The sequence below is a fragment of the Alosa alosa genome, chromosome 17 (genome assembly GCF_017589495.1).
Source record: "Alosa alosa isolate M-15738 ecotype Scorff River chromosome 17, AALO_Geno_1.1, whole genome shotgun sequence".
Lineage (NCBI taxonomy): Eukaryota > Metazoa > Chordata > Actinopteri > Clupeiformes > Clupeidae > Alosa > Alosa alosa.
In genome coordinates, this window is record NC_063205.1 from 27,135,711 (window position 1) to 27,150,710 (window position 15,000).

The 15,000-nt window shown below is 44.7% G+C and overlaps 1 protein-coding gene across 3 annotated transcripts in view; it reads left to right on the top strand.

Annotated features, from left to right (window-relative positions):
- cfap54 (cilia and flagella associated protein 54) overlaps positions 1-15,000 on the top strand; it is a 58,808-nt gene that overhangs the window by 30,283 nt on the left and 13,525 nt on the right. For 2 of the 3 annotated variants that reach the window (XM_048268567.1, XM_048268569.1), the window contains exons 32-45: positions 506-591; positions 863-1,057; positions 1,815-2,017; positions 2,479-2,651; positions 3,958-4,170; positions 4,758-4,951; positions 6,013-6,148; positions 6,694-6,796; positions 9,145-9,300; positions 11,995-12,195; positions 12,763-12,850; positions 13,074-13,244; positions 13,559-13,625; positions 14,413-14,598. In XM_048268567.1, coding sequence (XP_048124524.1) covers positions 506-591; positions 863-1,057; positions 1,815-2,017; positions 2,479-2,651; positions 3,958-4,170; positions 4,758-4,951; positions 6,013-6,148; positions 6,694-6,796; positions 9,145-9,300; positions 11,995-12,195; positions 12,763-12,850; positions 13,074-13,244; positions 13,559-13,625; positions 14,413-14,598 — 2,172 coding nt within the window. The remainder of the gene's footprint in view (positions 1-505; positions 592-862; positions 1,058-1,814; positions 2,018-2,478; positions 2,652-3,957; positions 4,171-4,757; positions 4,952-6,012; positions 6,149-6,693; positions 6,797-9,144; positions 9,301-11,994; positions 12,196-12,762; positions 12,851-13,073; positions 13,245-13,558; positions 13,626-14,412; positions 14,599-15,000) is intronic. The other variant, XM_048268570.1, reaches the window with a different exon arrangement.

Here is a 15,000-nt window from a genome sequence, read left to right on the forward strand (position 1 = left end):
GACCACAAAAACTTTGAATGTGCCAGAAACCTAATCCAGTTGTCACAGTTCAGAATGTTGGAATGTTGATTGTCACGTCTTCTAAACCTGTGCACATATCCCACCTATTTTGAAGCCAGGTGCAAGACGGAGGTACAACACGACAAGATGAAAAGAAGAATGGATGTCCACACACTGGAGTAGCTCTCTAAACAACCCAAACAGGGTCTTCTTCAGGCAAATGCCATTTTTTTAGTGCAATTCAATTTTGGGAGCGACTCCAGTACGTGGACATTCATTCTCCTTTCGATGCACATCTTCTAATCAGACCTCACCTGCTCAAACTGCACGACAGATCGGACAAAAAATTCAGCATGATTCTAAAGTTTGTTGGGTCGTACTGAATCGAGGCTTAAATCGAGCTTTACTGACATTTTTATTTGCCACAGTGTTACATTTGTCAGGTATTTCAAGATTTCATAGGATTTCATAGTCCTAATGCGCTCCCATTTTCTCTCTTTCGAAGCGGAAGAACAGCTCGAGTGAAAAGAAAGAGAGAGACATCTTACAGAAGAGGAAATTGTTCGCACTGAAAGCCCAGAAATCAGAAAGGTTTGTTTTAGCATGAAGGCGTTTGTGTCTACTTTTATGTCCGCGCAAGTGTAGTATTTTTGCTAATCCTGCTAATCCATGTGTGTGTGTGTGTGTGTATGTGTGTGTGAGTTCATAATTCATATGTGTTTTTGTGTGTGTGTTTATAGTGTAAGGTGTTGGATATGCTCCTGTGTTTATACCCTAGAGAGTGTAAGGTGTTGGATATGCTCCTGTGTTTATACCCTAGAGAGTGTAAGGCGTTGGATATGCTCCTGTGTTTATACCCTAGAGAGTGTAAGGTGTTGGATGTGCTCCTGCATCACCTGACGCTGCTGGTGAGGCGTCAGCAGCACCGGCGACGCCTGCGCCTGGTCTGCAGCGAGGAGTGGGTGTGGCGTTGCCATGTCAACCTCATCATGGCGCGGACCCACCTGATGCTCCTGCACCGAAGCCTCAACCAGCAGGGCAGCGCACCTCAGCTTTGGTGAGCTGGTAAACGCACACACACATACACACACACAGATATATACACACACAGAAACACAGATATACACATAGAGCCCTTTCACACTGCCAAAATCCCCGCGATTTTATGTACCAGAATTGCGGAACGCCTGTTCCTTTCACATAGACAGAGGCGGGACGAAGTGTCTCGTCAAATTTACTACCAAGCACCCTAGAAATTTTTGCTTTTGCACCCTGAAAATTTGTTCCGGCACCAGTGTGATTGATTGGTTGATATACACTCACCCACACACACACATGCACACAGACACAGACGCCAGATTAAAGTTACCCACTGCTCTGGGTGTGAAGGTGTGCTCCTTGTGTGTGTGGGCTCCCAGCTCACTGCTCCAAGTGTGTGTGAATGTGTGCACACTACTCCCGGATGGGTAAAATGGAGTGAACAAATTTCCTCACAGGACAACCCCCTTCCCCTTAGGAAACACACACACACACACACACACAGACACACACACACACACACACACACACACACACACACATATACACACACAGAAATACACATAGATATACACACACAACTAGCAGGGCAGCGCATTTCAGCTAACACTTGGTAAGCTGCCGTGTGTGTGTGTGTGTGTGTGTGTGTGTGTGTGTGTGTGTGTGTGTGTGTGTGTGTGTGTGTGTGTGTGTGTATGTGTGTGTGTGCATGATGAGATGAGGAACTGGTGATAAACTCTTCCCATATTGCTCCCTGCTCTCTGATGCTCCACCAGTTACAGCCAGCTTCCCTGGGGCCTGTTCTCTCTGCCCCACTCTGGCTCGCTGGTGCGCTGGAGGACTGGTCCTCAGAGCATACGCTCCTCTGACCTGTGTGTGACCGCCAACAGCAACTCTAACACCACTGGCACCGCCAGGGGCGGCCAGCACAAGGGCAGCCCCCGGAAGGGCAGCGTCGGACAGAGAAACAAGACACAGGGTAAGGGTGTGTGTGTGTGTGTGTGTGTGTGTGTGTGTGTGTGTGTGTGTGTGTGTGTGAAAGAGAGAGTGTTTGTATGTGAGAAAGAGGAGAGAGTGTGTGTTGTGTATGTGTATGTTTGTGTGTGTGTGTGTGTCTGTGTGTGTGTGTGTTTGAGAGAGAGAAAATATTGTTTATGTGTGTGTGTGTGTGTGTGAGAGAGAGAGAGAGAGAAAGAGAGAGAGAGAGAGAGGGAGTGTGTGTGTTACACATGTACATGTAGAAGTAGCCGCTAAGACTCCAATGTGGCCTGCTGGCCCTACGATCTGTGCTTTTAAGGTGTGATGATGTGGCTGTACAGATGAAGTGAAAAAACTCAATTATTCTCCTCTCAGCTACACTCTGCCACTAAGAGGAGTTGCATTATTTAGAGAGGAACCCTCTGCCCAGAGATCCTTCCATGTCTCCCTTTCGTCCCTCAGCAGTTCCGGGCAGTGAGGACTCGGTCACAGGCGAGAGCGACCCAGACAGCGAGCAGGACGGTCACCACATCCACAGCGTCCAGTCCACGGCCCTGGGTTTGCCCCAGCAGCGCAGCCCTGTGTCCCAGCAGGACATGCTCAGCAAGGCCGGACAGCACCTGCGCAGGGCCATGGTGTGTGTGTGTGTGTGTGTGTGTGTGTGTGAGACGTGCTTAGCAAGACCGTAAACAACTGTGCAGTGTGTGTGTGTGCTAAGGGTGTCACGATTTGAATTTTATATCGAAATCAATCGAAATTACATCTCAATCTCGAACTTCGAACTTAAAAGTAGAATCGACGAAGCCACACCCCCAATGTCACGTCCAGCATGTATGCCAAGACACACAAACACACATGCACATGCTGAACTGCAGCGTCAACACTCCTCTAATTTTAGGCTGCAGTCAGTTAAAATATAGGCTACACATCAACCTACCGAAATCAAAGCCCCTCTTGCTACTTTGAAATCACTGGTGTGGAAGTATTCATTCATTCACGTCAATTAAAACTCACTTAGCCTACTCAACTTAGCAAGTGAAAAGGTGATCTAGTTACAGTCCAAAGTTACTTTAAGGCTTAAAATGCACATTGATAAGTAGGCTACATATTCCATGAACACTAACCTTGGGTTACTATGTTCACGTCTCTGTTTTAGCCTAATGTTAGTTCTGTTTACATTACAACCTTGCGGTTGGAACGGTTTCAAAATAAAAAGCGGTTTCAAAATAGAAGCCCCCCGAAACAGAAAAGGAAAAGGCCAAAAAGAGTAAATAACATATAAGGAATGCATTAATAGTAATATTAAAAAAAAGATTGAAAATCGAATCGAATCGTGACTAAAATCGAAAATTACATCGAATCGAGGATTTGGAGAATCGTGACACCCCTAGTGTGTGCGCATGTGCACAGGGTCAAGGTGTGTGTGTGTGTGTGTGTGTGTGCACATGTGCACAGGGTCAAGGTGTGTGTAGGTATGTGTTTTTGGACACGGACAGAATAAGAGCCAGATACACTGCTCAGTTTTAGCTGTCAGTTCTTTTGTTTGTGTACTGTATCTCCAGTTTTTTTTTTATGAGAATCGTTGTGAATGAATCCACTGGTGGTTTATATTAGTTTGTGAATTCTGTGAATTCCTTACATGTGGGGAAGATATGAAGTGTGTGTGTGTGTGTGTGTGTGTGTGTGTGTGTGTGTGTGTGTGTGTGTGAGGTGTGTGAGAGAGAGATAGATAGAGTGAGTGAGTGAGTGAGTGAGTGAGTGAGTGAGTGAGTGTGTGTGTGTGTGTGTGTGTGTGTGAGAGTGTGAGTGTGTGTGTGAGTGTGTGTGTGTGTTAAGATTTGTAAGATTTAGAACATAAACATTCAAATTGCCCACCTACTCTTTCTCATACACACTTTGCTGCACCTGAACATCTACACTTGCCCCCACTCTCTGTCACAGGTGCTGGCCCATCGCGGCGGCCACTGGACGTCCCTGCAGTGTGCCTGTGGGCTGCTGTGGGACCAGGTCTGCACCCTCCCTCCACTGCTGCGGGGCACGGGCACAGACTCTGCCCCCTGCCCGAGCCTGGGTCTGGACCAGGTCTACTCCGCCTTCACCCCACTGCTCACCGTGGCCTGTGAGCTACTCATGGACATGATGGACAAACTGCAGGTCAGTGGACATGTGCAGGCTTGGCCACACACAATGTGCAATTGTGCCACATATTAACAAAAAATCGGCATTGGGTCACATTTAACTGATGGTGTAAAGGTAGCAGAACTCCAATGAAGGTCTTTACTGATAAAAAAGGCTTTTAAGGCCTATTTTAAGGCCTAAGATTTGATGGGTTCTAATTGGCTAATAGCTTTTTATCGTTCTGAAAATCGTTCTGAAAGTGATCCCCAACGATATCGTTCTTCATGTCGTTATCGTTATAGTTTATGTGTGAACGTCGTCATTCATATTAACGAGAACAATATTTATTTATAGTTATCGTTATTGTTATCGTTCTTGGTGTGAATGGGCCTTAAGTCTAGGACTAAAATCTTCATCCATGGCTTAATCCATGTCTGTGGCAAAGAGTGGTTTGGTGTAAACAGCCCATTGTCCAGCTCCACTGTATATTCATGGAAAACTACCTCCTAACTGTTTGCGAGTGTTCGCAAACATTTGCAGAGAACACTTTCGCAAATTTGAACATACCTCAGTCCTGAAGGTTTTTTGCTTCCCCATAATCCATCTGTCTCTGCATGTGGCAGCTGTGGAAGGTGTACGACGAGGACGAGAAGGATGCGGAGTCCAGCCTCCACTTCAGCCGCGCACTGGACGACAGCACGCGCGTGGACCTGCGCTGGCTCAAGAGCCTGGTGCTGAGCACTCTTGAGCTGCTTTACTACCAGGCCAAGTGGGAGACGCTTGCTCACCTCGCCCTCACCTACAACTTCTACACTAGGTCAGAACTGCGGGAGGAGACAGATACAGTACTGTAGATAGATAGATAGACAGACAGACAGATGGGTGGATAGATAGGTGGACAGAGAGGTAGATGGGTAGACAGACAGACAGACAGACTTGCTGCTCGGCTACCAGGCCAAGTGGGAGACACTTGCTCACCTCGCCCTCACCTACAACTTCTACACTAGGTCAGAACTGCGGGAGGAGACAGATATTGTAGATAGATAGACAGGTGGATAGACAAGCAGACATATAGACAGACATACAGCCAGGTGGATATACAGGCAGACAGACAGGTAGGTGGATAGACAGGCAGACAGATAGACAGACAGACAGGTGGATGGATAGACAAGCAGACAATGAACCACGACCAGTAGAATAAATAGTAGCCACAAGTAAGCGATGTGACAGGGAGGCTACATCGGGCCCCTAACTGAAGCGTTCCATTCGCGGAGCGACTACTGCTACATACAAAACTATACGTAGACTCTACGGACGGAGCACTTCAGTTGCGGACGCGGTGTAGCCCGGGCCTGAGATGTAACTTCCTTAAAGGGGAAACTATGCAGGTTTTTTAGCTTAATTTACTTTAACCTAACAGCTTCGAAGTCATTGGAATGGTTTTATGACTTTTTCCAGGTTGAATGGTGGCCGTCTCGCTTCCCCCTAGCGAGCAAAAAAACTTGCCGGCCCCAGAGTCAGAAAGTCTCTAGGCCTCGCGATGTAACGAATTGCTTTACGGCACTACACACATACACACCAGGCACTGGCTAGAACAAGGTAGCGATGGAGTTTCTCAAACATTCCTCATATCAGAGCCGGCGAAAAGAAGCAGAAAGCGAGTAAACCGTTGTCGGAGGAACAGGGGAGGAGGAAACAGCAGACAAACCGAGTGAGGAATGTCATAAAATATATACTCTGAAGCTGTAGGGGGAGCTCTGTAGAGAAAACTGCGAGCAAAAAGCAAGAAAACAGCGTAGAAATTGGCAAAACTGATAGATTTAAGTATCATTGTACACACATGATTGAACGTGAGTGTGTTTTTTTGTCCCACGTTAGGGAGCGCTACACACACATAGTTACCCCACTGCTGGTCTACGCCCAGAGGAGGCTACTGGACAGGATCGCTGCCTTTGGGGGTCCCTGCGCCCCACAGCCACACCACACTCAGACGACCGAGATCACCGGAGATATCGTAAGGAAACTGTCCCCAGCACACACAGGAAGAGGCCCTAGTCTCAATAACACAGCGTCTTTGAACATAGCGTCTTTGAACTTAGACCTTTTTCACAGCAGACATTTTGGCATGTCTTTTTAAGCCTTATTTTGGGAGGAGATATTTATATAGTTCAAATCAGATTTAGACCCAGATTCGCCTGGTGTACTTTTCTATGTCAATATGACCTCTCTTATGTATGTCTCCCCATTTATTTATATAGCTGCCCAAAGTTGTTACCAAGATGGCCGCGGAGTGGTGGGACTTACCTATAAGGACTTTAGTGTGGCAGAATCAGAACCTTTATTAATGTCATTGGTAACACCTGGGCCTGCCATGTATTTCATGTCAAAAATGGCTGCTGTGAAAAGGTCCATTTCCCCACGTCGATAATGCACCAACTAACTAACTAATTAACTCCCTCGTAGATGATCAGATTAAATGTGCAGAGGTGATTTCAATGTCACTATTTATTTGCATATGCTTAATATGTGTTTGTTGTATATTCTGTTCTGTGTTTTTAGATTAGTTGCAGAAACTATGTGGGTGCACAGATCACGTGTGTTTGGAATGTCAAGACCCGACTCAGTGGGAGAAAAGCCTCGATAACTACAACAGAGACTAGTCGTAAGTCGCCAGACCTCTCTACACTGGGTTACAGAGTCATATGGCTTTATTCATACTTGTACCTGTACTCATTTGGCAAATGCTTTTTTAGCGAAGCGAGATACCTATGTCAGCTATTGTCTATGGAGATTAATTTATGCATCCAGGTAATTGTAGTTTCAACAAAGGTTTAATTTAAAAACACTGGATTAAAAAAAAAAAAAAAAGTATAAAATACAAGATGTTTCATCAGTTGTTTAGTGTGCACAGGAAGTAACTCTGGCATACACAAGGCCAATGCCATAATTATTTTAATAATCTTTGTTGGTTTGATCTGTGTGTGCATCTGTATGTGTGTCTGTGTGTGTGCGGGTGTATGTGTGCGTCTGTATGTGTGTTTGTGTGCATACCTCTATGCCTGTGCCTGTGTGTGTGTGTGTGTGTGCGCGTGCGTGCGTGCGTGCGTGCGTGCGTGCGTGTGCGTGTGTGTGTGCCTGTGTGTGTATGTGTGTGTGTGTTAGTGTGTGTGTGTGTGTGTGCACTCTGATGGTAATTTTGATTCCATAGATTTAATAGAGACCCAGTCAGACCAGTAGTATGAAAAATCAGGAACAGAGTTTATTTACAATGATGTGCATCAAGGGAGAGACAGCATGACTTCACCTAAAGATCCATCAGCTGCTCTAACTAGACAAGGAAATAGTTAGGGTTTAAGTATCCTTCCAGGCTGACGGGAGATGGCGTTGGTCATCCCATCTCACGTGGACTAGGGGAGCGCGGGGCACAAAGTAACACTTTTTGGTTATGGCTAAATAATTCTAAAATCATTTGAGTTTCACTAGTTATACTTTTTAACAAGCAACATACATATCTCTGTTACACATATGCACTGGAAGTTTGTTTGTAGGAGCTACTGTTCTTTTACAATTCCACGAGAGTGGCGATAGGTGAAATGTTACAACCTGCCCCATATGTGGGGTTAGTTGTAACACTCATTCAAAAGGCTGTTTTTAATTAAATTAATTCAATAAATGTATCTGAATGTGTATGATAGAATAGGATCTGACTATTTATGATACATAAGTCATGAACTAACTACAGGCGATGTCGAAAAAATTGACTTCATTTTCTATAATGGAGAAATAACATGAGAAATATGCGCCAATGGAAGCAAAGAGTCTAACCAAGGTCAATCCTGCCAAGAAAAGCCCTCAAACCTGAAAACACATGAGGCAAAATGCAAAACATCATAAAAACTAACTAAACTAGCACTAATACGCGCACATTTTTGTATTGCAACATCATTGTACAGTATGAGTGGCTTAGTTGTAACAGCGCGTTACAACTAACCCCGCTGGGTCACGCTAGCTCCTGCTATGAGTTGGCTACATGTTTCAAAACGGTGTTCATTTTTAGCCTACAAGACGGTTATTAAGATGATACAAGATTGGAGTCAGTGAGCTGCACCCACAACTCAGTAATGGAAAGACAAGTACCACCTAGACATTTACGTTGATGTCTTCAAAAGGCGTTTTGCTGCAGATCTACGTGGAAACACGTCCATACTGACTGAAAATTTGTGGAACACCGTCTCATAGTAATGTGATTAACTGACCAATAGCATGCCTCGATCAACCCCCTGCAACTAGGGAAAAAGTCTGTGTTACATTTAACCCCGCGTTACTTTGTGCCCCGCGCTCCCCTACACTGAATCAGACCCTGATTAGTGGCAACCTGGGATTCCGGAGCAGATAGCTACTGACGCAGCCATGCAGAACAGTGAAACACTGCAAAGTCATAATATTCCCGCTTTTCTCTAAATACAGTCAAACACAGATATACACAGGGACAGTACAGATATCATACAGTCATTACATAGAATCATACTTTTAGTATCAAAGTGACCCACTACTGAGAAATGCAGAACATTAAACCACATATTGGAATATTGGACATAATGTTCTATTCCACTTTCTCTCAGTCCCCCTTTTTCACCCTTTATGGCTGGAACACACACACACACATAATGCACAAAATGTAAATGATTATACACTTGTTTTTATTAAAGTTAGTCAGATCCAAATAAGCAGGTACATGACTAGATACATGATTTAACTGATTTCTTCGTAAGTCATGAAAAATAGCTACACATAATTGGTGTACAATAACAACCACAGTAAATCAAAAAGAATATATTTGGTCAATCCCCCTAAACTATTCAGAAACTCGTCTATATCATTTCTATATCAGGTTGGGATAATCCCATTGGTGTAACACCTTTTCAGATTATCAACCGATTTAGAGGCATCAGGACATAAATCACATGTATAAAAATAATAAGTTCTGAATCCAATACTCTCAACTCCCAGAGATGAAGAGGGCGATGTCTCTGGTAAGCGTGCCCCTGGATGTGGAGGACACGCTGTGCTGCTTCAGAGAGTCTCTGGAGAGAGGCCACCACACTCTGCTGTCCTTCCAGCACAGCCGCACTCTGCTCCTGCTGCTGCTCGCCTACACCCAGCCCTGTGAGTATCACCCGACACTATCACCCCTAATTACCACACCCAGCCCTGTGAGTATCACCCTACACTATCACCCCTAATTACCACACCCAGCCCTGTGAGTATCACCCTACACTATCACCCCTAATTACCACACCCAGCCCTGTGAGTATCACCCTACACTATCACCCTACACTATCACCCCTAATTACCACACCCAGCCCTGTGAGTATCACCCTACACTATCACCCCTAATTACCACACCCAGCCCTGTGAGTATCACCCTACACCCACGGTTGTCCAACTGGGGTACGCGTACCCCCAGGGGTACGTGGACTGATTTCAGGGGGTGCGCGAAAAGTCATATGCCTTTTCAAACGTTTTCTCTATCCCACGTTGGTAACTTAACTTCCGCATTTGTACTGCACATTAAAAACGTATTTTCTCTGCATTAACCAAATATTCGAGAGTGGAGACAGAGAGGGTAAAACAGTGTTTCTCAAACTGTGGGAGACATGCCAGGTGGGGCGCGAACTGACGTGAAAAACAGGATTTTTGTTTATTTTTATTTTATCTGTAGCCTAGGCCCAGGTAGCACACGATGCGCAATGGACGCACTGTGTTATTCATAGGGAAGCGCTCGTGTCAAGGCAGCTTAGTTAGTCCCGACCTGAATGAGATTTTGAACGAGGTTGTGAGAGTGGTGAATTTCATCAAGACCCGCCCTTAAAAGCGTGTCTATTCTCCGCGACTTTGAGGAGGAGATGGGATCTGACCAAAAGGCTGTACTGTTTCACAGCGAGGCAAGGCTTTCCGAGGTAAAAAGTGCTGTCGGCGTGTTTGAGCTCAAGTAAGCCTCTTCTTGGAGGAAGAGCGCATGTTTGAATCTGCAAGCACGTTCACTAATGAACATTTCTTGACTAAGCTGGCCTATCTTAGCGATATATTTGGAAAGCTCAATGAGTTAAATCTCCAGTTACAAGGCAAAGACAAGCACCTAGCAGATAAGATCACTGCATTCAACAAGATGATTGTGTGTGAGATTAGGTGCAGATCTATTTAAAATCATTATATTCAGCACATTTGTAGGCCTATCATATGTTGACTATTGATGAGATTTGTATCCTATGTTTATGATTCTATTCACTATTCTCGACAAAATTGATAAAAATAATTATTAATAAAACAATTTAAAAAAAAACTTGTTAACAATTGGTGGTGTTGGGGGTACTCCGGAAGATCATAATGTCTCAGGGGGTACATGACTGGTAAAAGTTTGGGAACCACTGCCCTACACTATCACCCCTAATTACCACACCCATCTCTGTGAGTATCACCCTACACTATCACCCTACACTATCACCCTACACTATCACCCCTAATTACCACACCCATCTCTGTGAGTATCACCCTACACTATCACAATACACTATCACCCCTAATTACCACACCCATCTCTGTGAGTATCACCCTACACTATCACAATACACTATCACCCCTAATTACCACACCCATCTCTGTGAGTATCACCCTACACTATCACAATACACTATCACCCCTAATTACCACACCCATCTCTGTGAGTATCACCCTACACTATCACAATACACTATCACCCCTAATTACCACAACCATCTCTGTGAGTATCACCCTACACTATCACAATACACTATCACCCCTAATTACCACACCCATCTCTGTGAGTATCACCCTACACTATCACAATACACTATCACCCCTAATTACCACACCCAGCCCTGTGAGTATCACCCTACACCAGTGTTTCTCAAACTTTTTCAGACCAAGGACCACTTAACCAATAAAAAAAGCCTCAAGGACCACCTAGCTAAAAAAAGGACCTACAACAGTAGGCTATATTACACAATAGACCTACTCACTGAACAACCTTGCTTATTTTCTTTGCACCTTGCTTAGAGAATTCATATGATTTAAACTGGCATAGCTTACATAGGCAGTGTTGCAGAACTGTTTGGATACAAGTTGATTTAATATTGCAAATAACTCATCTATATTATATTTTACGTCTGCTCGTGGACCACTTGGGATAGATTGCGGACCACCAGTGGTCCCCGGACCACACTTTGAGAAACACTGCCCTACACTATCACACTACATTACACTACATTATCACATCACCCTACACTATCACCCTACACTATCACCTCTAATTATCACAACCAGCCCTGTAATATGACCCTACACTATCACCTCTAATTATCACAACCAGCCCTGTAATATCACCCTACACTATCACACTACATTATCACCCCAAATTACCTAACCCAGCCCTGTGATATCACCCCTAATTGCCAAACCCAGTAATAGTGTATTGCAAATAGAAGTTATACAATATATTGCCATATTAATAATTTGTGCCATCCCCACTGTTCAGATAACATTAAAAGAGCTTTGTGGAGTTCTGTAGGATTCAAGTTGTCTTGGCAATGGCAATCTTCCATTGACAGGGGTGTAGTCAGAATTCTTTTATTGAGGACGACCAGCTGGGTCCAGACTTTTTTGGGGGGTGACACTTTTTAACCAAAAATATTTAATTAAGTATAACTACTTAAAATCTTTCAAAGATTATGATCTCACACAAATACCACAAATAAACACAATACTTACAGTAATACAAAGTTAAATTTGCAATTGCAACGCAGCAATGTATGACTTAGGTGAGTCTTATTGCCTCTGCAGCTTTTGAAGTTCCTTTCTGCAAGGACACAAGCGTCCACACCCCGGGCAGGGTGGAGTTCAGCAGGATGGTGTGCAAGCCCCCCTCCGTCTCGCCCCCAGACCTGTCCACAGAGGACTTCAGCTCCATGGGCTCCGTCTGCCTACCCCCCCTGCCCCCCTCCCAGACGCCGCTGGTCCTGTCCTCCCTCAACAGCAGCGCCAGTGAGGAAGCACACACACGCGCACACACACACACACACACACATTCACACACAAGCACACGCACGCACACAAGCACATGCACATGCACGCACACACACACCGCACACACACACGGGGGCAGCCATGGCCTACTGGTTAGGGCTTCTGGCTCGAAACCGAGGGGTTGCCCGTTCGATCCCCGACCAGTAGAAAAAATGTGGGCGGGGGAAGTGGTTGAGCACTGCTCTCCCATGCCCACATCCACATTGTGCTTCACCTCACTGTGTGTTCACTGTGTGCTCTGTTTGTTCACTAATTCACAGATGGGATAAATGCAGAGACCAAATTCCTTGTTTACGCAAGGATACCTATAAACCTGATTTACATTTTTTGACATTTACACATGCACACACACACACACGTGCACACACACACATACAAACACACACACACACACAGACACACACACATACATACACATACACACACACACACACACACACACACACACACACACACACACACACTATTTGTAATATTTGAATAAGTTCATGGGCTTCTGTTTGTTTTGCATTGTGCATACCACAGAGACTCTCCAAGCCTGCAAGCTAAACTCGCTCAGAGCTCAGACCTTGCATGACCTAGGGAACCTACACTTCTACAAAGGAAACAGGAGGTATTTTGTTTTTTGTGTACTATAATTGTCACCTTAAGACTTTACAATGACTTGTTTGGTCACATAGTGTGCAGTTTACAAGTAGATCCCATCAAAAGCAGAATCAGAATCGTCATTGAAATCTGACAAGAAGTTCCTTGTGGACTGGTATCTCTATAACGTCAGAATAGAGGACACATACTACAACATTGTTTTACCCTCTCCCATCCTCCCTGTCCCCCAGGGTGGCGCACTCATTCTGGGCCAAGGCCCTGGACTCCTCCCTGCAGGGCTCCGGGGTGCTGGAGGCCTGGGACGGAGTGTCCTGGGAGGGCCTCTCCCCTCAGCAGATCCTGAAGCAGGCTGGGATATGGGGCTGCCTACAAGGGGCCATACTGACGGCCAAGATTGCCCAGTACGTTTGACTGCTGCTGTGGTAATGAGTATCACGACCCAGTAATAGTTCACATTGATCAGTCATCAGTCCATACTCAACCTTATCCAGTGAACCAATTAATGTCGGTCTTTTGAATTGTGTGATTGGACAAGATAGTGAGTGGTTATTTGGCTTTTGTAGAAATGTAGAAATCACATTAGTGGTAAATTATCATATTTTGTGCTATTGTCTGTGTAGAAAGGTTGAAATTGTTATGTTTTGTTTTATGTTGTGCCTCTTATGTGGTCTGTAAGATGGCATTATTGAATGTTATGTTACACTTGTGTCTACAGATACACAATGATATCTGATATCAGTCAGCGTACAAAATGCTGCCTGCTTTCTGCTCACCTCTTCAAGGTAATGACACACCAGTAATACTGACTCTCACAGTAAACGCTAAAGCAGATATATCACTGGAATAGAGAGACTTAAACAAAATTTATACTTAAGCAAATATTTCTCTCCATCACATCACCTGATATATACTGGACCTGACCGGAAACAAGGCTAGTTTCTGAAATAGTCAGATTATTTCTGTGTACTGACGTGGAATTATCCTGTTATCATGGCCTGTCTCTAACTTGCTTTTATGACATTAATTAGAATCTTTGTATGCCAGATTAAGGACAATTAATGATTAGTGAAGTTTGTGAAGAGTCCACAGGGATGATTGACAGCTGTCACTGACCCCACCTTCCTTTCCTACTTGGTTTAAACCCTCCTTCCCTGTCCAACACGTCACACGTTCCAGTGTGGCAGATTCTGCCAACTCACCCTCATCTCTCCTCGATTTCACTAAGCTCACATTACCTCTTATCCATAGAGGATGTCAGTCGAAATTGCTTACACAGTCTCAGTTCTCAAGCCCAATTCAGACTGCAAGAGACTAGCAACGAGAGACTGTGGAATGTTAATGCAAATCGGCAACAAAGGCGAAATATCCATTTGTGATGTGAACCATTTGTGCTAAAATAATTGTCACTTTTGAAGCGTTGAGTGTCGGGTGACCAGTGAATTGGCAGCAATGTGTACACAGCTTTATAGACATCCTAGAACCACTGCCAAGTAGTATTGTAGTATTATCAATGCACTAAATCAAGCATTCCAGCAGGCAAACTAGTGAAGGTGTGTTTGTGTTGTAAAGTCTCTGTTGCAGGCGTCCCTCCCCCATCCACAGGCAAACCTGCAGTACTCCTCCTACTCAGCAGAGGGCGATCTCATTCCAGGGCTAGACCTGTTTGGTGACCCTCAGAGAGGTAGCCTCAGTGCCACTGTCTGTAGCCTGGGCTTTCTGTGCCACTGGCTCTACACAGCAGGACACTACATCACGGTACTGCAACACACACACACACACACACACACACACACACACACACACACACACACACACACACACACACACACACTATGCATTACACATGCATACAATCCATGGCCCAAGTCACACCTGGTATTTAAACATGAGTTTTGGGTGATCTGATCTTAATTGGATAAGTATACAATGCACATAGCCGCAGTCACAGCTTCTGTGCCTTTATGTCCATATGCATTCAGGCACCAACCTCATATGACACATGTTCACATAACTGCATAGCTGCACACGCTAACGCATACTGTACCAGTAGATGCTAATGTAATGTAATCAATGGAACTGGCTACACCTGACATGATAGCGCAGCACACATTCAGAACAACAAGACCAGTCTTTTAAACTATTTTTACGTTTGGCACG